Source organism: Ictalurus punctatus, chromosome 2 (genome assembly GCF_001660625.3).
Source record: "Ictalurus punctatus breed USDA103 chromosome 2, Coco_2.0, whole genome shotgun sequence".
Classification (NCBI taxonomy): Eukaryota; Metazoa; Chordata; class Actinopteri; order Siluriformes; family Ictaluridae; genus Ictalurus; species Ictalurus punctatus.
Genome location: NC_030417.2, coordinates 1572329 through 1596869, shown reverse-complemented (window position 1 = coordinate 1596869; position 24541 = coordinate 1572329). Strand labels below are relative to the sequence as shown.

Here is a 24541-nt window from a genome sequence, read left to right as displayed (position 1 = left end):
TTACAATAAAACACGTGATTTATTCCTTATTTCGGTATATAAATGAAAATCACTGGACAAAGAACCATCTACCCTTCACCATATAACGAGTTGCCTATGGAACAAAAAACAAACAAACAAACAAACAAACAAAAACAAGGGGGGTGGGGGGGTGGAAAGGAAATAAAAATATAAAATACTAGATGCTATCTATAAACCAAGCGTTCACCCACGCACAGGGACACAGTCACAGACAGACGAGCCAGCTGCTCCTATGTACAAAAACCTCCATTCCTCCATAAATTAGGCATAAATTAAATATATATACATACATACATAAATTAGAAGAGACTTCCGGTCTGACAGAGCCGCTGTTCGACAACATCGCGAGGTTTCAGGCAGAAAGGAAAGAAAGAAGGAAAGAGAGAGGAGAGAAGGAGAGCTCAATGTACATCTTCAATAACATCTCTAGATAAAATCTTTCAGCATTGTTGCTCAGAATTCCGTCTTAAACATCTCGTGCGTAAGGATATGAATGATCCGAGTCATGATGCGTGCCAATTTAACTTGGATGAAAACGTGAAACAACAACAACAACAGAACAGGATTCTTTTTTTTTTTTTCTTTTCTTTTTTTTTGTGTCATGTATGCGTCAATAATGTGCAAAGATGTAAATCAGGACTAGTGATGGAACTGCGCAGAAAATCCTGGAGCTCTGAGGGAGGTTTGGGTGTCTGATGGAATCATTTGAAATGAAGAATCACTTCTTCGAACTTCTCTCTGTCCGTGCGTGTTGGGGGAGAAGTTCTCAGAGTGTCTCAGATCGAAGAGACGCCGAGTACAGGATTTCCAACGAGACCCCTTTCCATGTTCTGCCACTGCAGTTTCTCATTTTGGATATGTACATGATGAGACTGGGTGAATACAGTGAGGTCCAAAAGTCTGCTTCTGGTTTGCGTTCTTTTCTAATGCAACATACCGAGACCTTTCAGCATCAGTGAAAAGTGAAATCTTTTGAATGGCTAAGTCTTGCTTTTTTGGTCGATTTTAGCGACGCTCGAGCTAGCATGGACTCCGTAAAAGTTTCTGTAAAACCCGATGGTCGTCTGAACGAAAGACTGCGTGATACTGCGTTCATTCAGTCCGACTCAGAAGTGGGAATTTTGGGAATTTCCAAAGTAGGGAGGAAAAAAAAACCCCATGGATGCCTCCAGTGTCTTCTTTTGTTAGCAAGAATCTAGCTAACTAGCGTATATTTAGCTACCTCCTCAAAACAGTCAGCGTTATAGATTTAACAAGCGAATGCGTCTGTATCTGGATTGAATATGCAGCAAAACCCACTGAAAGATAAAAAAAAAAAGTGCTGCTGATGTTGATTTGACGTCACTCGCTGAACTCGGAGTCCAGGAGACCAGTCGAGGGGGCGTCGGAAATATGAAAAGTTGTCGAGTGCAGCATTAGATTAGAGGAAAATCTGACCTTTTGTACGAAGGAGTTAACGCGGTCAATACTGAATATGCAAGATAGTGAAATCTTTTTTCTTTTTCAAATATGTAAAACTTTTGGATCCCACTGTATAGCTATATTTATTCCTATACACAGCCTGGAGAGCGGTGTCGAATACACACCTGCGTTTCGTCCACGTGGACGCCGATCCAACACTGATTCAGTACTTGCGGTGTATATAAGGGTGTCTGTACATGTTTTTGTTTGTTTGTTTGTTTGTTTTCTGTGCGTCAAAATTGCGTTAATTCATAACGAGCACCTTTTGTTTAAAAAAAACGAAACAAAACAAAAACCCCCTCCCCCGAAAAGGCAGTAAGTCGTGATGCTCAAATCCCAAGAAAGCCGCCGCTGTTTCTGGAGCGGAAACCTTTTAACTCTTAACCACTCCGCTTAAATCTCTTTCCTTCATTGCATAGAGGATTCTGCTTTTACTCGAAGGCCGATGAGCGTGCAGGCTATGTAAAACGCGACGGCGATCCCCTAGCCATGCATGACGCTGCTGGTTGTTTAGATTAGATTAGCAATGAAGTCCTGTGTGAGATGATGTTCGAGTTAGCGAGGGTTTCAGAGTCCCGAGCTCGACCCAGATTATAGATATAATGAATATCCAGTGGTTCAAATAAACACCCACGTAACGCTCAGGATTTCTGAGCTGAATCGGAAAGTGGTGCCGTTTCCTCGTATTTAGAGCTAAGAAGATTTAATTACAGTTGTTTTAAACACTCTGGAGTAGGTCAAAATAAACACTCAAGTCATGCCTTCATACAGCAACATCGAGAGCTATTACACAGTCTGGGTAGTTAGACGGGGTTCTGGTGTTAATTTCACTGAGTGTTCATTTCTTTTCCTGTTTCTCGAGAGTCTCTGGTTAAAGGCTGGACAGCAGAGCGATGGGCATTATCTCAATGAGATAGCACGCTGTGTGTGTGTGTGTGTGTGTGTGTGTGTGTGTGTGTGGTGTTCATCGTTAATGTCTTTATGATAAAATGTCGCCAGGCTCGTATGAATAATGACAGCGTCGCACAAGTGCCTCAGCGGTGTCAAGTTCCTTACAGCTTTCCTCCACTTCTTCACCTTCTTTCTTTTCCTCCTAGTCGACGTGCCGTCCCCTGACCCTCCCCTCCCCCCTCCTCCCCCTCACAAGAACGTAAAACAGAACATCATAAATCTCGAGTACAAAGAATCTCTGGACACATCTGATAAGCGGTGCTCTTAGAGCCTCTTCTTCTCCTCCTTTCCCGACATTGTGCCTCATTTCCTGTGTTTCTCGTCTTTCTCTCCTCCTTTCGAGCCGTCGGCCGGAGTGTGCCGGTTGGAGGTCTGGTTGTTGATGAACATCTTGTCGAGGCCCTTGAGCGCCTCGGTCAGGTAGTTCTGCAGCGCGGTGAGCGCGGCGCAGATGGCCGGCGAGCCGAAGCCGTGCGTGATGAAGCTGAAGTGAGACAGACAGCTCTGGATGCCCGGCTCCAGGATGGGCGTCGGACGAGAGTTCCCGAGCGGAGTGCGGTCCTGCGCCAAGAGGTCTGTGAACTCCTTACACAACTGCCTGAGTGCAGGAGAGACACACAGAGGGAGAAAAAGGGTTTAACGGTCATCAAACGCAACATTTCATAGCGTTAAATATCTCGGAACGTGATCTATTATCTGTTTTAGACTTGTTCGAACGCATGACAATGTGCGAACACATCGGTTAAAAAAGTTGCTAGCACTGTGGAGTGAGAAGCCACGCCTCCTTGATTTCGATTGACAGGCACAGAGGCCACGCCTCCTTCACCGTGGGGTATCAGATTTTTACTGAAGCAGAGATAACCGGATACATTTAATCCCCATCCTCGAACTACTTTTATCCGGTCCGCGGAGATTTATAAGCAGGGTTTAAATTCACACCGCACACCCCTTTCACACGAACAACCCACACACACTGTCGATATTAGCATCGGTATTAGCATATCTGCTGCCTTCTTTGCTCTGCTGGTGAACGAGAAAGTTATTTTTTAAATTTAATTTAAAGTGTCATTTTAGTCAGTTGAGCGATCAAATAATTATCGTTTTGGTCTGGGATGGATGAGGACTTTATTGAAGCGTGTGGCCAAACATTTACATCGACATTTATTCACCCTGGAGTCTGAAATGCCTGGTTATGTGTAAATGTATAGTAAAATATTAATGACAGAATGAACAAATAATTGAAATGAATTGAACTAATATAATCCAATCAAAGCAGGTAACTTTATCAGAATCAGAGTTAGTATTAGAGTCAGTGTCGGAGTCAGAATCAGAGTTAGAGTCAGTGTCGGAGTCAGAATCAGTGTTAGTCAGTGTTGGAGTCAGAATCAGTGTTGGAGTCAGAATTAGTGTTAGAGTCAGTGTTGGAGTCAAAATCAGAGTTAGAGTCAGTGTTGGAGTCAGAATCAGAGTTAGAGTCAGTGTCGGAGTCAGAATCAAAGTTAGTCAGTGTTGGAGTCAGAATTAGTGTTAGAGTCAGTGTTGGAGTCAAAATCAGAGTTAGAGTCAGTGTTGGAGTCAGAATCAGTGTTGGAGTCAGTGTTGGAGTCAGAATCAGAGTTAGAGTCAGTGTTGGAGTCAGAATCAGTGTTGGAGTCAGTGTTGGAGTCAGAATTAGTGTTAGAGTCAGTGTTGGAGTCAGAATCAGTGTTGGAGTCAGAATCAGAGTTAGAGTCAGTGTTGGAGTCAGAATCAAAATTAGTGAGTGTTGGAGTCAGAATCAGTGTTGGAGTCAGAATCTGAGTTAGAGTCAGTGTTGGAGTCAGAATCAGAGTTAGAGTCAGTGTTGGAGTCAGAATCAGAGTTAGAGTCAGTGTTGGAGTCAGAATCAGTGTTGGAGTCAGAATCAGAGTTAGAGTCAGTGTTGGAGTCAGAATCAAAATTAGTGAGTGTTGGAGTCAGAATCTGAGTTAGAGTCAGTGTTGGAGTCATAATCAGAGTTAGAGTCAGTGTTGGAGTCAGAATCAAAGTTAGTCAGTGTTGGACTCAGAATCAGAGTTAGAGTCAGTGTTGGAGTCAGAATCAGAGTTAGAGTCAGTGTTGGAGTCAGAAGCAAAGTTAGTCAGTGTTGGAGTCAGAGTTGGAATCAGAATCAGAGTTAGAGTCAGTGTTGGAGTCAGAATCAGTGTTGGAGTCAGAATCAGAGTTAGAGTCAGGGTTGGAGTCAGAATCAAAGTTAGTCAGTGTTGGAGTCAGAATCAAAGTTTGTCAGTGTTGGAGTCGGAATCAGAGTAAGTATAAGAGTTAGAGTCAGTGTTGGAGTCAGAATCAGAATTAGAGTCAGAAACAGTCAGACTCAGAGTCAGAAACAGGGTCAAAATCAGAATCACGGTCAGAGTATGAGTTGGGATCAAAGTCAGACTCACAGTCAGAGTCATAATAAAATGAGAATCAGTGTCAGAGTGTGAGTCAGAGTCACAGAGTATGAGTCAGAATCAGAGTCAGAACATTCAGAACTACAGGACTCTGTTTGTGCTTCTCAAGATTTTGAGTCCATTGACGCTTCTCCGGTAAAATGTAGACTTAGCACATCACCACGACGACCAGCGGAGACGCGTTTGTTACGTACGCCACATTATTAGCCCACATCAGCTCCGACGAAGGGTCTTCAGAACCTTATCATCATCTTTCTAATAGTCTGTTTTGAGTAAATCTGGATCCTTCTATTGCTAATAAAATACAGAAAGCAGACGGACTGCCAGCGTCTCACTATTCGCACTATTTCTATGTTTCTCAGTACTTAAAATGAACGAGCGTTGTTAACAGAATTCTGACCCGGAGCACAAGAAAAGCTAAAAGATGGAGTTAAAGACGGAAAAATCCATTTCCACAATGAGAAAAAAACTTCATGCACATTTCATTATATTTCATTATATTTCATTATATTACATTAGAGACGTCTCAGCATTGATCAACCAGGAAAAAATAAGCCGCATCGATGTTGACAAGCGTGAGTTTTCACAATTCCTTATAGCGATGAATAATTTTCCAAGTCTTAACTCTCGAGATTATAAGTAACTGGAGACAGAACTTTTTTTTTTGTACTCCACGTAGATCATAAACCGTCGAAATCGTTTGAGAAATAAATGTCATTGTGCTTTTTACCCAGAAAACCCCACAGCACCCCCGTTTACTCATATTTGTATAAAGGTCAGTCTTGCCTGGATCAATATGGTGGACACGTTGACGGGAATGCTTATGTGCGCAGGCGTAGTGTTTCTTTACAAAATGACATCGCCACCTACTGGCCTGGCGTGGCTAATACAGCGTTTTCAGTCGTTTTCGCGGATCCGAAAGTCAGCTCTTGGGTATGAACCAGCTCGGACATCCTATCTAGCATGTAATGAAGTAGTGCTTTTAATCACTGCTTCATTTAATATCTGAAATTCCATGGTTCTTAAGGTCGTTAAAACAGGGTTAAAGGTAAACTACGTCGTCCAGTCTTCTTGTCTACGGTATACTAGATGACCCTGAAGCGGTTTCACTCCAGTGACGAATGTCTGACCCGTAATTACACTTTGTAACAAACAGAAAAGCATTCGCCCTATCATCTGGAGGTCATGAGTTCAAATCCAGACGATGCCACAGTCATCCACAACGGTCTGGGTGGGAGGGGCATACTTTCTCTCCCCTGTCAATCAGAGCAACGCTATCCAATCATAACTGTCTGTGAGTTCATGTACGCAGAAGAGGGAAGACGGCACTTCACTCAGAGTGTGTTACGCTGCCCTGTGAGCAGCAGGTTGGCTGGCTTCATGCGTCACGGAGGAAGCGTGTGTTAGTCTTCACCCTCCTCTGAGGTGTGGTGGTGAGTGTGAACTGGCCAAGACCAAATTAAGGGGGAAAAAAATCCACAAGAACAAGATGCAAACAATGAAAACACACTCTCAAATGTACAACAGTGATCCTTAAAGTCAAACGTAGGAGGCTTGTTTTTGGATTGCTTCTCCGAGCATGTGACGGCTATCGGCGAGAGGGTGAAGCTGAAGGATAACATGCGCTTCATCCAAGACACGTGAAACTTATGCTAAATAACACACTGGGGGGAAAACGCTGTCTGCCCTCTTCCACATACATGAGCTCACAGACACACATGATTGGCTAATATCGCTAAGCGAGAGTGAGTGAGCGAGAGAGATTGTGAGAGAGAGAGAGAGAGAGAGAGAGAATGTTCCTCAAACTCCACGGCCAATTTCACTCTATTGAACCACTTGAGATTGGCTTTTTTTTTAAAAGTCATTACGGATGGGAGAGCATTCATACACAAGAGTCGTAATAGCAATTACATGTTTGCACAGGATTTCTTTTTTAAAAACATCCCATGGGGCCCAAGGAGAAGGCTATAAGATCCAAAAGGAACAATGCCTACACAAAATCAGATGGCTTACCCGATAGATTTTGTATTAGTGAGATCTCTGTCTGCGAAGCGAATAAAGAAATCTCGTGGTTCTTTAAGAACCTAATCTCTAAGAACCACGTAACACAATCTTGGTCTGCTGAAACGTTGGTTTTAAAACGCGGGTTTCAAACGAGGTGATAAAACGGTTTCATCAGCACCTGTCTTCTTTTTCTCTTACTACCAGTGCAGTTCTTAACCTTTTATCCTACTTTACATTCGCAAACCCTAAGGCTTATCTTGTGCTAAAACAACGCAGGATGACTAAGCGCGTTTCGCCGTATAACAACTGACCGAGGTTTCTCCGAGTTTAAAAACACGGCCGCTAACGTGAAGTTCTAACGTTTCGACTCGGAGAAGAAGAGCAGAAGTTTTCTTAAGAAGGAAGGACGTTGTCAGAAAGTACCCTCGTTAAATGTGTAACTTTCCGTGCGAGTCGGTTCATGCAAATTCCTGTGAATAATGACATGCAGACCCGAGAAACCTGACGGGACCCGACCTGCGGAGTGGGGTCTAAAAGTGTTTAATCACACGGTTAGCACACATCGGACGTAGAGTTTCTCTCTGACTACGCCGTTACCGAGAGAAACGCCAGAAACACCTTATATTTAAATCACACACCACCACCCTGAAAGCCGTGATAATCAACAGCGCCGTATGACATCAACCATATGACAAACGTGTTTCCTTCGTCCTGACGCAATCTGACGTTGAGAAACGTGACAAAACGTGTTTCCTGTCAGCTGAAGACGGGAATGCAGTCTTCTCCAAATCATAAGATCGGCAGATACGTCTCTCAAAGTCACTTCAATAAGTGAACTGAAAGTAAATACATTTAAGGAGCGGGCAATTTGACAAAAATTATCATCACGATACATGAACAGTTTAAAAAAAATAACATTTTAAAAAAAACATTTTGTCATCGTAAGCCTCAACACAACGTGAGTATACTTAACCAATCACACACCACCATCTAGACTGACCTAACACGACCTAAAATCCAATCACAACCTGATCAGACTTGGCACGACTTAGTGCCACTTTAATCAGACAACCATTTTGGTTTGATTTTCTCGTTTATGAGGATGAAATGTCAAAACAACAGCAACAAAAAAACGTTTTTACTGATGCGGTCTTCTCCAAATCATAAGCTCGTCAGACTTGTTGTGAATTCAATAAGTAAATTGTAAGTAAATAATAATAATAATAATAATAATAATAATAATAATAATAATGCACCAACATGATGAAAAAAAACTTCACGTTCAACATTTAGAAAGAAAGAAATAACGTATTGATTAAGAGAAACGAGAAGAAAAAGAGCAAACTGTAAGGTTCGGTCATGTTTGAAAGTTGGAGAAGTGGCTATCGTCCAACTCTTATTAAGCAAAGCGGTGGTTTTATTTTGGGTTACTTGGGGGGGTTTTTTTGTGGAAAATATAACCGTGTGAAGTTTCAGATTTGAGGCGATGCAAGCAAGACTAAACCGATTCACAACAAAAGCAAACAACACCAGGCCATGAAGGAAATCCACAGTAGCTCTATATACTAGTGCTATGTACTCTTCACTTCTCATCAAGCTTGTGAGCGTTTCAGCCTGTTCTCAGTGTTCTGACTAGTAGAATTGTAGCCTGCTTGGATTTGTCCAACCAAATTTGTCCGCCAACAAACTCTGTGCATGTGAAGGAACACGCCATCGTGCTGAGCATTCCTCCCGCTCCATAGCCTCGAGCTTCGAGGAAAACGTGAGAGAAACTAATGCTAACGTTATTCAGCCTCTTCTAAAGACGCCCGGATCTCCGCGACCTTTCGTCATTTTGACCTCGCCGTCTTCTGCTAACAATTTAAAGATCGCTCTCGTCATCGATCAGCAAGAGAAACCCATCAGGGAGAACCCCATCTCAGGGAGAGTTTGTTGGGAAAAATCAAATCATTAACCTGCAGGGTTTGAAGCGGGAGATTTATGACGTCCGTCATCGGAAGGAAGTGACAGATGATGATGATGATGATGAGGAAGTAACTGTGTTGAATGTAGATAAAGCTTTATTATTATTATTATTATTATTACCATGATAATGGAACTCATGAAGCTGGAGTTTCCTGCTTTTTTCCCCCCATAAGAAATATCAAGCTGAAGAAACAAATATATAAATATATATATATATATATATATATATATATATATATATATATATATATATATATATATATATATACTGTGAAAATGTTCTTACTCTATAAAAAAGGTCATCGTTGACAGATCAGTGCAAAAACACCATTATGTGGCATCATGCACATCATCCAGGCTTGTCACTTCTTTTTTTCTTTTTCTTTTTTTTTTTTTGACCCACATTCGATTTCCAACAACAACAGCCGCATTGTTGTCCACTCGCCATCACCATCATCATCATCTCTTTCTCTCTCTTCATTTCTGAACGACAGAACGTGTGGCCCCTGAGGCGTGTGCAGGACGGGAGGAGGAGGAGGTGGTGGAAGAGGAGGAGGAGGAGGAGGAGGAGGAGGTGGATGACTGACTTTTGACAGACAGACAGACCGTGAAACGGGGAGAGAGAGAGAGAGAGAGAGGGATGAAGGGGGGGTTAAAAATGACCCTAGGGCGAAACTTCAAGGGGAAAAGCTGGCACTTTCAGGCTTGAAACATTTCACTTTAAATATAATGAGTTTCTCCAGCGCATGCCGGCCTGAGACGGATAAAGGGAACAGGTTTCTGCCTCATTAGAAACCAGCTTAACGTGTCAAAAAAAAAAAAAAAAGAAAAGAAAAAAGAAAACCCACTCGGTTAAGCGTGTAACCATATAAGCAGAATTTTTGATTTTATTTTATGACGGATAGACCACATAGAACAACATTTACTCACGGAGTTTGCTACATTCCCTCACCCTGCTGCACCGGGATGCTAATTACTGGAATTTCTTTTTTGTAAAGAATTAGCAAAAATCTAAAAAAAAAAAAAAAAAAAAAATTAAAAAATAAAAATAAATAAAAATAAAAAAATGGGCACGTACTTTGTTGCGAGCAGCATGTTTTTCCGCGCGTGGATCTCGTTGGGGTCCGTGTGCTGGCGGTTGAGGTACTCGGACACGGCCTTGGTGGGGAACTCTGTTTCACAGATGTAGCCAAAGTCTCGTGCTAAATGAACAGCTTCCCCTGGCGAGGGAAAACCAAATTATACACATGGCCTGGACGGTTTGTTAGATGTTTAAAAAAATTAATTTAACAAAAAAATTAATTAGAGACGACTAACAAATAAATAAATAAAAAATTACAACGCTTTTTTTTTTTTTTTTTTTAAGAAAAGGAAAAACAAAAACATCTGGACACCCTGACATAGAATTATTCATCCACCCTAGTCCTATATTTTATTTATTTATTTATTTATTTATTTATTTTAAATTTATTATCCATTTGTTGTTGTATTAGTATACTAATTTCTTTATTTAATCATCTCACCCTGCTTTTTTTTTGCTTTCTTTCTTTTTTTTTTAATTTTTTTTTTTTTTTAGATCCCAAGAGTCCAAACAGACAGCAGGAAATCAAAACCAGATCTTCAGTGTGTTTCTCATTACGTAAGAGAGATTAAGGAGTTTACTAGCCTTAGGTCAAATCCTCTCTAAGTGATTTTTCTCACGTTTTTTGGAAAAGATAAATTGGAAGATGTTATGATACGCAGTCATAACGTTTGGACTCTCAGATAAGGTCAAAGCGAAATTACAGCATAATACAAATGTGTTTTGTTTTCGGGTTTGTGCAATGCTTTACTGTAAACCTTCTCACGTTGGCTCTGTTCAGCGGTGTGGAGCTACATCACATTTATAACTGTAAACAGATCTCTAGCCTAGATATATCATTAGCCTTTATAAACAGATATAATCTTAGAGTAAAATAAAGGTCCCGACAAAAAGAAAAGAAAAGAAAAGAAAAAAGGTAAATAAGGAGATCGAGTTTACCTTCCACCAGTGACGTCAGCAAAGTGACGTTGGCAGCTTTGCGTCTTCCTGCTGGCAAATTCAGCCCGATTTTTTCCAGCTTCTCTCTCAGAGAGCGGCCGCCGTTTTTCGATTTCGCTCTGAAAACAAGGAAAGTATTTATTTATTTATTTATTTTTATTATTAAGAGAAGAAAAAAAATTCCAGAGCACATCTGGTCCAGTTTTAGCCCCTGGATCATTATTATTATTATTATTATTATTATTATTATTATTATTATTATTATTATTATTACTGATGGAAGTCTCCTTCCACTGTAAAGAATTCAGAAATATCTCTGATGCTCATATTCACAAGTTGCTCATAAGTTCCTGTTTACACAAGTGCACTTATTGACTATATATAGTATAGGCTACAGTTAAAGAAGGAAATGATATATAATCGCAGTTTCCGGTGTGAGGATGGGTTCCCTTTTGAGTCTCAAGGTTTCTTCCTCATGCCGCCTCATGGAGTTTTTTTTCATATATATAGGAACAAATTTATATGATTAAAACGTATATCCGGGATCTATAGATTTCTGTTAAGCTTCTTCGTGACGAAGTCGACTGTTCAAAGCGCCATGCAAAATAAAACACGTTGAACTGGACGGTGAAAGGAATTACCGGGTTGTGTAGTCTATTCATTCCTAATCATCATTAAATATATATATATATATATATATATATATATATATATATATATATATATATATATATATATCAAACAGGACACGGAAGCCGCGCGTCCGATCAGTTCGGTCTGGTTACTGGAGCTAGGACTGTGTTTAAAAATAAATAAATAAATAAATAAGTAAATAAATAAAAAAGTTGTATAGGACGTGTACTCGGGAGTAATCTCTACGGAAGAAAAAGTATTCTACTGCTACGTTTAACATTAATCTGCTACTGTATTTCTAGGGAACTCGACACAATGCACTGTACTCGTGTCTTTATATCACTGTTCTGTTCATGTCATCATGGGTTTAGTCGGGACAGTGTTTATAAAGACCGGCGCACGTGTTTGATCCCACTGGAGAGCTCGTGGCTGTTTAGCAGTAACGATGATGAATGGTTTGCAATAAAAATAAAATAAAATAAAATAAAACTCGGACGCTTCCAAATGCAAAATGCTCTTGGATAGAAAAGTGAGTCAGTCAGTAAAAATGTACTTGGAACTAATGAGAGAAGGTTTGATTTATGTTATGAGACATGTTCCATTTGCGCAATATTTAATCGTTTGAACCAACCACTTTAAACAAACAAACAAACAAACAAACAAACAAACAAAACCAAACGCAAACTGCTGAAAAAAGTCATTTTACTTTTTTTTTCCTTCTTGAGTGTATTCAGAATTCTTATAGCATACCGCACAGCTCAATACACAATTCAACTATTTCTTTATTTATTTATTTACTTGTTTTTATCACCCACACAACATACCATACCTCCATCATTTATTTTCTATTTTTGCATTTTATCTATTTATTTATTTATTGCTTTTATTATAGCTTCTAAACTAGAAACGCAAACCAGAACAAATATCTGATCTGTAATAATAATAATAATAATAATAATAATAATAATAATAATAATAATAACAACGCAGAAGAGGATGTGCTTCCCCCTGCTGAGACTTTGCTGGGTCAAAAAACTTTTTGCCTCCTTTACTTTTAATAGGATATAAAAAATAATACACATTCTGTTCGAGCCTACCATTTTATTTTGATTTCCGGATCAGTCGCCCTGTCCGCCATTTTGTAGCCACATCAAACAACACAGTTAAGAATAATCTAGAAATAGCCTATTATAACGCGTCGTGTACTGCATTACCCATAATGCACTTCATGAACAGTTTCACTCTCGGATCAGAGAAATAAAGGTACTGAAAGGTGTGACAGATGAGGTACCTTTAGCACTAAATTCTTACAAGCTTACAAACATGCACGTATGTAGGCTAGTGTATACATTTAATCTAAAAGCATGTTGTTGTTGTTTTTTTAAAGGTGCATTATATTCACATTCCCAGGTGCTACAAAAGACACATAAGGGTACCACCTCAGTGAGACGGAAAGGTACTAAACGGTTCAGTACCAATAGTACTGGTAGCCTATAAAAGTGTACAGAAGTAGAGAAAAGGTTCCCAAACTTTCCTCTTTTTTATTTTATCAGCTGAGCTCTTTTAACTTTAATAAGTTTTAGTCTTTCAGATTAACTCTAAATACTATATATATATATTTTTTTAAATATTTAGGGTACTAGTACCATTTCATTTGAGTTGATTTAATGTGATTTGCATTTCTATTCCGGTCTTAGGGATACTGAGGGTTAGGAAGCTATGGTGTAGAGAGTAAAAGCACTTTAAGGTTATTTAATATACACTCGAAGGGGAGCCGGAAGTGACGCACCTGCGCAGTACCCCGCCGAGCAGGGAGGCGTTGAGGCACTCGGGCGGTGAGAGTCTCCGCTGCACTTCTCCCACCGTCACCTTGTACTTGGAGGTGGAGCTGAGCAGAGACAGGCGGCCCGGTACCGAGCAGAACACCTCGTTCACGTTGACGGTGACGCCGCCGATCAGCCCGTCTTTACTCATCATCAGAGACGTGACGCTCTTGTGCGGCATCGGGACTGCGGGATGGAGGGAACAGGGAGGAGGGGAAAAAAAACCCCACGAACCTCCATTTAAAATGCAAGAACTTTATTCTAATAATCAAATTCTTACTTCCGACAGACACTACAATAACAATGAATTAAATAACGACAAAGATTTTATTGATTTATTTATTTTAAACTTCATTAAAAATCATTCATGGTCATTTTATACATAAGGGGTCAGTGTAGCATAGCCAAGGGCTCCGTGATATATATATTTATTTATTTTCATTTTATTTTATTTACACGCACTTTATATTTATTAAGTTTTCATTTATTTATTGTCCTTTTAATCCAAACTTCAAGAAGTCGGAAACAAGTCGCTTATAAATCACTTCAGGAATATAAACTCTCTACAGCTCTGATAGAGAGACAATAAATACACATAGAAATAGAAAATGTTATTGTACACGCACTGATAATGTTCAGGAAATAAATCCATTCTGAGGCGGGTAGGGCCGGGCGATGTGATGATATATCGGTATCGTGATCAATTGTGACAATAGACTTTTTAGTAAATTGTGAATATTATTATTTAAATCATTACAAACTGCTGATTTGATGTTCAAATTTTAAACTATTATCCTTTCCTTTGTTATTTTGACATTTTTTCAGTGTTACTTTTTAATATTATTTATTTAAATGACATAAAAAGGTCATTTTTTAACAGCTATTTTAAAAAAATCAATCAAAAATGATTGTTGTTGACGTTCAGTAAATGATCATCAAACAGGTTTTTGTATGCTTTTTTTAAATAAAATATATATAACTAATGTATTACTATGACTAATGTAAGTTATCTGAAGTTATGTGATGTGCTGCGTTGTGTTACGCTGTGTTACGTCATGTTATGCTATTTTACACTGTGTTGTGTTACGTCATGTAGCATAATGTTACATTATGTCGTGTTATGTTGTGAGGTTACGGCACATTTCATTGTGCCGTGACGTGTTCTGTAGCGTTGCGTTGCATTATGTTACATAACATTGTTATGTTGTTATGCTATGCTATGTTATGTTTTGTTACGTTGTGTTACGTCACACCGTCCTACATTACATCATGTTACATCGTTATGTTGTTTTCTTACATTATGTCACGTTACATCACATTACGTTACATGTCATGGTGTATTGTTATGTTTTGTTACATTACAATATGTTACGTTGTTTTGTTACGTTGTGTTATGCTATGTTATGTTGTTTTGTTACGTTGTGCTACGTGAACGCGTTACATTACACTATGTTACGTTACACTACACTGTAATGTTATAGGCTATGTTGTGTTATGCTATGTTACGTTAAGTTGTTTTCTTATGTTGTGCTAGCTTAAAGTACATTATGTTGTGTTATGTAACATTACATTATGTTATCCTTCATCATGTTACGTTAACGTCGCCTACAGTTCCAATAACGTTCTTACTTACAGCTTTATTGCAAAAATAGCCGACGAATGTCAATCATGTCTTATCGTATTTTTTTAATCACACAAGCTAACTTTACATTTCCCGGATGGTGATCTGACTCTAGAGGCTGTTTAAACTGCTATTTAATAGCAGCATGATTATTATCCTGACTTCTTGTCTATATATTTAGCGGGAGATTTTAGCCGACACTGCCTTACAGGGATTAAAATAGGCATCCTGTGAAATATAGGCTACCTTGTGGGGAAAAAAAAGCCTCCCCATAAAATATCCCATGTAAGTGAATTCAGGTGATATGTGTTATGGGACACCTGGGATTGAGGGACACTTTAGGACTTCAGGAAATTCAATTTCAGATCATCCTACTTACTGTTGCGAGTAAAGAAAGGCTGAAATGGTGTAATTACAGCGTGAGCACTGAGTGAGGATGATGAAGAGTCGTGATGGGTGTCTATTATTGACCCTGAACGGACCTACACCTTCACATGTGCCCCAAATATTTCATCTAGTCTTTTTAAAATTATTATTATTTTGTGCATAAAATAAAATTGCAGTACTTCTAGAACCAAGGGTACTAAAACGCTACCTTTCCTCATTTCTGGCCTGCTACGTTTGTCTATGTAGCTTTAATATGCACATTTAACCTGAAAGCTCTACAGACGATTTAATTATCCCGAATTAAAGCTGTTCAAATTTCCCTCCATTCATCAAGGAGTCTTCCGGTTTAGTACATTTCCATTGAGAGTGTGTTCTCTCAAAGTTCCGGCTTATAAAAAGACCCGTTAAAGACATGTGACCCTGACCGGAACCTAGACGTCGCGTCCTCATGTGGTAGAGACGCGTCTTGTACACGTTTAAGGTTATTTCTCAAAGCATTTTTTTTTTTTTGGTGCAGGTTATTGAATAAAAGAATAAAGCAAACGCTTAGCGGTTCGTGTCAGAAATAAATCTTACTTAGGAGTTTGACTCCAGCCTGCACGCCCACTCTAATCTGCACAACCACAGCGGGGACACGCAGCGTTTAAAGGTCGCGTTTAGAGTCAAAAGAACATTTCTATAAAATATAACATATTTATTTATTATTATTGTTGTTGTTTAAAAAAAAAATAAAGAAGAAGAAGCATTTATTTCAATGCCAAGCGCCCGAGAGAATGACACAAAGTCTATCTTCTTCTGTAATATCACAAAGGCGGTGTGAAGCGCGAGCCATCTACCGACCCGGGTCACGGATCCCGATCTGCTCCAGCACGCGCACTCGGGAGTTGGCGCGGTGTTGAGCGCGCGCTACCGTTTTTAATAGGCCTAACACACAATGCACTGAGAAGAAGCGAGGGGGAAAGGGTTCGAGGACGGTTTTATTCCGTTCTGTTGTTGTTGTTGTTGTTGTTTTGTGATGTGCGCCTTTTATGAATACATTTATTATTATTTATAAATGAAAATATATTTGACTTTCGACCTCGCTTGTTAACACGGAACTGTTAAGCTCGTGCCACGATGATACACTTATAGGAAATATTATTTAATGCTTTCATTCTGGATATATTTCTAAACCCCGAGGCGGGTTTTTTTTCCGTTAAACGGAAAACAATGAAATATAAATAGATATATAGATATTTATTAAGAGAAGATTTTAAAAATAAAGAAAGAAATAATGTGTAAGAGTGAGGATTGGGAATGTACTGGAAGCTTGCCTTGTGCTTTGTTTAGGAATTTAGTCCTGAGGAAGTTCACTAAAATTAAGTTAATATTAACTTTTTTTTAATGCTAGCTAGGCCTATGTAAACATTTTTATAATTATTATTTTTTTAAATCAAATTTTCCCACAACGAATGTGGTGATCACTTCCGCCCTGCGCCTGATCTTTAACCCTTTAACCCCTAACCCTTAACCTAATTGTAATCTTTTTGCTAAATACCACATGCGCTCGAGCTTACCCTTTTTTTTTTCTTTTTTATTTCAGCCCCTAATTATCGACTGTTGATTGACTCGCGCCAACGTGCAAATCGCCCTCGGGCACGTTTTCCCCCTAATAACGACGCCCTCGGTCATTTAGTTCGCGCGCTCAATGTCAAAACGAACGTCTCTTTAACATCGCGCTAATGCGGTAACGACGAGTGCGCGAGCCCGCGGAGACACGAGCTCAGCAGGGATATTGCGTGCGTGTGTGTGTGTGTGTGTAGGGGGGGTGGATAATAGAGAAAATGAGCTCTAAACGAGCTCGCGAGATCGGGAAATCTCCATCCATCACGATGGCCGCTTAAGGTCCGTTCCTCTGGGAGAAACCCACATTTCCGGTTAACTAAATTACCGCCAAATGTCTCGAGCACCCGGACAAATATTAACACGAGCCCAGGGAGCGCGCGCTGAGCTCGGGGAAAGAGAATGACTGGCAGTGAAAGTGAACGCGACACTAATAATAATAATAATAATAATAATAATAATAATAATATATTTTAGTTAATCTGTTCAAAAATATTCAGTACTTTCCCCTTATGTTAATACAAAACATCTAAAAAAAATAATTAAAACACTGTAATATATAGCCTATATATAAACTTTATTTTTTCATTTAATCGTATTAATATAGTCGCTTTCAATGCGTTTTAAATTCATTTTGTATTCTAATGTATTATGAATAATAATAATAATAATAATAATAATAATAATAATAATAATAATTTGATTGTACAAGTAACGCACTAATGAACATGACAAACACTACTACTAATTATAAAGTGGAGTTGGTGTGTAAAGTGTCTGATATCACCTGTTCTCAGGTGTGTTTCTGATTATTTGCAAATCCACAATACCCCTGGATAGTTTAAAGCCCCCACCCCCACCCCCCAAACCCCAACACCACCACCCCCACCACCACCCCGCAAAAACAAGCCACTAAAGACATTGGTATCCGCTCCACACGCAGATTTTCTCCAAAAAAAATAAAATAAATTCCAAAATCCGACACTGAACATTAATTTAACAAGAAATAATACACAGGCGTTTTAACTTGTGGATACTGCGATTAGTCGAGCATATAAACCTGCACCAAATTACAAACATACAAAACAAACGGAGTAAACATATGCAGTAGGCTAGAGTAACATAAATATGAATTATTATTATTATTATTATTATTATTATTATTATTATTATTATTATTATTTATATTATTATTTCCGACTTTACCTTTTTTAATAACGGATTGATCCAGGATGTTCATACCACTGTGATTGGCGTCTTCTACAGCCTGTAAAACACACACACACACACACACACACACACACACACTCACTTTATTTTATTGTCGCTTACTTCAGTGTCCATTTCAGCCTCAGAGCGTCCAAACTGAGCAGAAATGAGGAAGAACATGAAATCCGTGTAGCACGGGGAGGAAACACAATGTGCGTCTGATTTAAGATTCGTGGACCTGAAACGACGGAACCAAACACGACAAGGCGGTTTTAATATCGTATTATTGTTGTGTCAGAGTTGATTAGAGGATTTTAGAAGCTATAGCCAGGGGTCCTGAGTCATGTGTGGAGTTATTACTGAGAAGTGAGACAGCCTGAGCGCTGACACACTGCTGCTTCAGCTCGGGTTTACTCTCAGATCTCGCTCAGCACCGAGATTAGACAGATTGACGAAGTGGCGCGCGCAATCTCAACACAACACCGGAAATTCGGGGTTATGGCTGTTTTTGAAGGAAAATTGTTTTGGCTTCTTGGATCGTGTGGATGCGGTGATGCGTCCAAACATGCTGACAAAACATCTGTGCGTTTCAGTAGGTCTTACTGCACAGCAGATTCACGCGTTAAAGCTCAATGCACCGGAAGTCTCTCTCTCTCTCTCTCTCTCTCTCTCGATCTCTCGATCTCACACCGACGCCGCGGCTCTGTCCGTTTTGTGCTGCGTTATGAAAGGAAAGGATAACGTCACGCTCATGCGTCTTATAGGCTACACGACCAAACGGCGACACTTCAGAGCAAACACTGATCGATCAGTCTGAACCGGAAATGACGAGAGCAGGTGATTGAATTGAACATCTGGATCATGGAAAAATGAAACAAATGTCACGCGCGTTTCTGCCATCAAACAAAGAGCACTGATCAACCCGCTCACTGACACTGAGGGCCTTTCGGGGTTTATAGAGCGTTATAAAGCGTTATGATCATTACACCGAATAGAGTGATGATACAAATTGCAAGGAAACGTGTGTGTGTGTGTGTGTGTGTGTGTGTGTGTGTGTAATACGAATGCGCCCCGGGGTTAAACAACACACACACACACACACACACACACACACACACACACACACACACACACACACAACCTGAGTAGCGTCAAATAAATCACAGCGACCTAAATATTTGTTTATGGTTTCGGGTTATAATGTTTCGTTTCGCGCGACCCGCTATAATCAGTTTTATGGGGAAATAATGAGGATTAATGACGTTCCAATGAACATAATAATAATATAATTGATAATTATGCGTGAGAATCAGTGTGTGTGTGTTAGTGTGTGTGTGTGTGTGTGTGTGTGTGTGTGTGTGTGTGTGTGTGTGTGTGTGCGATATATGTAAATGATTGGCCAGAATAAATAAATAAATAAATAAAACAAAAAAGCACACTTTATCCTCTAAGACGCATAACGAGACTCACGTGCGTGTCGTCCATGCCGTGCGCGAGACCGTGCAGAGACAGACTATCCCCCATCCCGGGCTCGAGCCCGTGCGGCGCAGAGTGCAGCAGCACGTCCGGTCGGCGCACGGAAGAGGAGTAATCCCGGGTGCGCGGGTCGAGCCCGGAGAGCTGCGGCGGAAGAGACGCCCTCGGCTGCGGCAGAAGGGACGCGCTCTCACCGCCGACGTCCTGCCGCTGGCGCGAGCCCCACGGGTGCTGCTGGTGCTGCTGGTGCAGCGCGTTCAGCGCGTACGGGTCGTTCACGTGCGAGTACGGGTCCTGGCTCTGCGGGTACGGCAGCGGTTGGTACGGCGGCGGGAAGTACGGCGGCTGGAAGTCCGAGGAGGGCGCGTGCGAGAGCGGCGGCGCGCTGGAGTACGGAGCCTGAGACACCGAGCCGAGCTGGGAGAGTCTCGAGCTGTGGCCCGGTACGCCGTCATGGCGGTCCTTCAAACAACACACACCGGAAACATGATTAAATATATATATTCAAAGACAAATATTAGTGCTAAGCAAATATATCCAAATTATTATTATTATTATTATTATTATTATTATTATTATTATTATTATCATGGAACAAAATACACAAGTTTATCTACACACTTCAAAATGAAGGTTCTAGAAAAGTTTATTTAAAAAAAAAACTTTTAAATTGAAGTCGTGAATCTCTTCCCACCCTAACTGTTTATGTTTGCTGCACAGAACAGTACTTTAGGGAACCAAAAAACCTGGTTCTTCTAAGTAGAGACATTTTGATATTAGGGGTCCAAGCACCAAATGGTTTATTTGTTTATTTATTTATTTATTTTTTAAAAAAAAAAACATTTGTGTGTAAAAGCTTTCTTGCACAAAAACGAACCAAAAAACCCCGAAAAGTGTCAAGGTTTCCAACAGAGCCTTCAGCAAAACAAACAAACATATTAAACGCAGGTGAAAAGTTGGAGCACGGAATTAATTGCATTTCATTTACGCAAAAAAAAACGAAAAAAAAAGAGAGAAAAGAAGAAGAGAAAAGAAAAGAAAAGAAAAGCGGAGGGACTTACCGTGGCTGAGTAAGTGTGCACTAACATCTGGAGTTTACAATCTATTCCCACACACACACATACACACACCACATACACACATATACACACACACGTGCACACACACCGACCCGACTTCGGGGGAAGATCGGATACGCTGATAGAAAAGCGCGCGAGGAGATCCGTTTGTGTTTTCAGCGCGCTGTCCGACTCTCCGACTCGGTACCGCGCCTCGAGCTCCACGAGCCTTACTTATCCTTCTTCCTCATCCGGTGTTTTTGGGCTCGGGAGTGTGTGTGTGAGTGTGAGTGAGCGTGTGTGTGTATGTGTGTGTGCGTGTGCATGCCGTCGCTGAGCTCCTGCCCCCGGAATAATCGTTATTCATGACTCTTTAATAAGAGCCGGAGAAGAAAAAAAAAAAGAACAGCGCGGGAGAAGCGGAGCGTGAAGGCGCCGTCCTGCGCTCGCGCTGCCTCCTGCGTGGCGTGGCGTGACGTGACGTTCATTCGGTGGAAGGAGAATCCCGTGCACGAGTGGTAGGTGGAGTTTTTAGGAAAGGGGCGGCCGGGGGAGGGAAGGGGGGGGGGTGTAATCGGTGCGCGCGCACGCGACAAATAGTCAATACAGGGGAAACCACGCGCGCAGACACTGATACACTGATGCTCTCTCTCTCTCTCTCTCTCTCTCTCTCTCTCTCTGAATCTCTCTCTCACACACACACACACACACACACACACACACACGGTCCCATCATAAAGCATCTACGATCCTGTAGCAGCTGAAAGCAAGAGGACATTTTTCTCTACCCCATCCTTCACTAATACCCCCCCCCCCCCCCCCCCCATAACCTCATAACCCCATCACCTCACCCCACTGTTCCTATCATTATGGTCGATTTCACGCGCCGGGGTCGTGGTGTTTAATTACCCCGGCCGCGTGACGGTGAGTGTGAGAGAAATGCCATGTGTGACTTTTTTTCCTTTTAATAAGAAAGAAAAAGAAAGGGGGAAAACCCCCCGACCATCTAGACACCTCTCACGCGCTGCACCCTGTCACCCTGTCCCACACTGAGATGTACAACATTTAAATAAATAAATAAATAAATAAGAAAGAAGAAAAGACAATACTCCCATCCCCTTTCTTAATTTTTAACTGTTTTGTTTGTTTGTTCTAGTTCTTGTTTGGTTTCTTTCGTCAATCTAATAACTACAATAATGGGGGGGGAAGGGGGGGACCACCCCAGCTACTAACTACTAATTACACTGATTAACAAAACAGTAATCCAACTACTAAGTACATCCATTAATAAAAATAATAATCATCCTACTAACTGCGTCTACATCATCATTAATGAAGAAAATGATCTTGCTGCTAACTTCTAACAGCATTAAGCAATTAAAATATAATCTTACTACTAACTACTAACTATTAATTCATTAATTCAATAAGAAATAATCTAGCTACCAACTAATATCTCTTAAAATGAACAAAACCTTGCAATCCAGATACTAACAGCTGTCTACATTCATTTAAAAGATCATGTATCGGCTAACCTCTAACTATTAATCCATTTAAAAATATAATCTAGCTTCCAACTACTATCGAGATTTCTAAAATAAACAAATAAATAAATAAATAAATAAATGAATGAATAATAAATAAAATATACCAGATACTAACTACTAACTGCATGAATTAACAAAACATAACAACGGAGACTAATATAAAATACTCAGTAAAATCTGGTAAACATTTATTTTTAATGTTGGTGGTAATAATATAAAAATGCGCACGAGAGGAAAAAAAAACAAACAAACAAAAAAACCCAAAACAAAACAAAGTAACTTCGAATAAATCTGAAATAACTGTTAAAAAAGAACAGAGAAAAAAACCTCACAAAATGTTTTGCTAAATTTAAATGATTATATATATATATATATATATATATAGTTTATATTGCAGTTGTAAGAAATGTGAAATGATATTAATGATTAAAGTGATATAAAGATGAGAAAGGAAACGGCGGCGTGTCGGCGCGCGCTCTCCGGTGCACGTTACCTCATAAATGTCTTCATACTTGACATTTTCCACGAGCTTCCACAGCATGTTCACGCGCTGCTCCCCGCACGGCGAGTGGATTCACGTGCAGAGCTCCGGTCTCATCTCTCTCTCTCTCTCTCTCTCTCACTCTCTCTCTCTCTCTCTCTCTCTCTGAGCGCACGAGTGCTCCGCCTGAACCCACAAAGCTGCGCGTGAGATTTAAAAATCCCGGTACTTCCGCATTCCAAACTACAGATGAGTGAACCCCTAAAGCACCGTGACCAAACCTCCCGCACGAGACCCGTGCCTAAAAGCGGAAGTTGACCTTAAGCGCGACTGAACATAACTCTGACAAAACGTTTAGTGCTGTAGAAAATAATAAGTAATAAAAAAAAAAGGTACTAAACCTTTGGTACTTGTTATTTTTAACCTAGAAGGGTTACAGGAGTATACAGTGTAAAGCTTTATCACTTCAAGTCATTTTAAAGGTGCAGTATGTAAACATTTCCTTATATTAAAGGTACAATAGGTAAGGGTACCACATCATCCATACCGTTTAGTACCTTTTTTCCTGAGAGTCTATATGTCTATATATGATGTAATTATACCAACATATATAATAAGAATAAGAAGAATAAGAATAATAAGAATAATACAAAGGAGGGTACACGGTGGCTTAGTGGTTAGCACGTTCGCCTCACACCTTCAGGGTTGAGGGTTCGATTTCCGCCACAGCCCTGTGTGTGTAGAGTTTGCGTGTTCTCCTCGTGCTGCAGGGGGTTCCTTCGGGTACTCCGGTTTCCTCCCCCAGTCCAAAGACATGCATGGTAAGCTGATTGGCCTGTCCAGAGTGTCCGTAGTGTACGAATGTGTGTACGATTATGCCGGGGTGTCCCCCGCCTTGTGCCCGAGTTCCCTGGGATAGACCCTGTGTAGGATAAGCTGTATGGAAAATAGATTTATAATAATAATAATAATACTAATAATAATAATAACACTGCGCCTCCTGCTGGCTCTCATCATGTGCTACAGCAAGATCTGCAGACTGAACTCTGGTCACATGGTACATCAAAAGTTCTCTGCTTCCATTTTAAAAATCCAATATTACCATATACACTTACGGCCCACTTTATTAGGAACACCTGTACACCTGCATGAGTATCCAATCAGCCGATCATGTAGCAGGAGGATGCATGAACAGGTGTACAGGTGTTCAGGTGTTCCTAATTAAATGGACGGTGAATGTACAGTCCTTCAGTTTCTAAACTGCAAACCGGACCTGGAATAAAATTTTTTTTAAAAACAGCATCTGTCAAAAATAAATAACCTTCAATATAAGTACAGTGTATTTATTTTTCTTTAAAGGTACACTATGTAACTTTTGGCCCTCTAGCGGTTCAAAAATAAAACTGCATGCATTTTGCCGAAGAACACTGTGCTTGGTTGTGCTCCAGCTCTGCGTGTCTGTGTGGATGAATATGGAAATCCAAAAAAGATTTCCTCGGTGTGTAAGTGCCATATTTTATGCTTTTGTTTTGACTAATTGGAAACACTGATGTTTTTGTATTAATTACATGATTTTTGCAATGGTCCTTCCTTGAAAATAAAATCCAGCACTGCGCAATAACACCCCATATTTAAACCACCCTTTACAATAGATAACGCTTTACGGTGAACTCGGTTAGAGCGCTACATGGCTATCTATCGTTTCAATAAAATAGCTTACCTGTCGAGGAAATAAAAAGCCATCTCCGGGTCACTTTTAAAACCTTTAAAATGTCTGAGTTGCCGCCATCTTTGAGAAGCCAAGCCAATGTTGATTCTGGTTTTATTACGAACTCTGTCGCGTTCCCTTT

The 24541-nt window shown here is 40.2% G+C and overlaps 1 protein-coding gene and 1 long non-coding RNA gene across 3 annotated transcripts in view; one reads left to right on the top strand and one right to left on the bottom strand.

Annotated features, from left to right (window-relative positions):
- LOC128629401 (uncharacterized) overlaps nucleotides 1-9896 on the top strand; it is a 78949-nt gene extending 69053 nt beyond the window's left edge. Inside the window, exon 5 of the long non-coding RNA XR_008393757.1 lies at nucleotides 9329-9896. This is a non-coding gene — a long non-coding RNA (uncharacterized LOC128629401). The remainder of the gene's footprint in view (nucleotides 1-9328) is intronic.
- tfap2b (transcription factor AP-2 beta) lies at nucleotides 1-22853 on the bottom strand. 2 transcript variants are annotated; one of them, XM_017455768.3, is made up of 7 exons: nucleotides 22704-22853; nucleotides 19600-20067; nucleotides 18127-18187; nucleotides 13277-13496; nucleotides 10855-10973; nucleotides 9913-10054; nucleotides 1-3031 (listed from the first exon to the last, which is right to left on the bottom strand). In XM_017455768.3, the coding sequence occupies exons 1-7, from the start codon at nucleotides 22749-22751 to the stop codon at nucleotides 2737-2739; spliced, it is 1353 nt and encodes a 450-aa protein (XP_017311257.1). In that variant the 5' UTR covers nucleotides 22752-22853; the 3' UTR covers nucleotides 1-2736. The 2 variants fall into 2 exon arrangements, with proteins under 2 accessions (XP_017311257.1, XP_017311265.1); XM_017455776.2 differs by lacking the exon at nucleotides 22704-22853 and adding an exon at nucleotides 20667-21193.
- Nucleotides 22854-24541: the final 1688 nt, after the last annotated feature.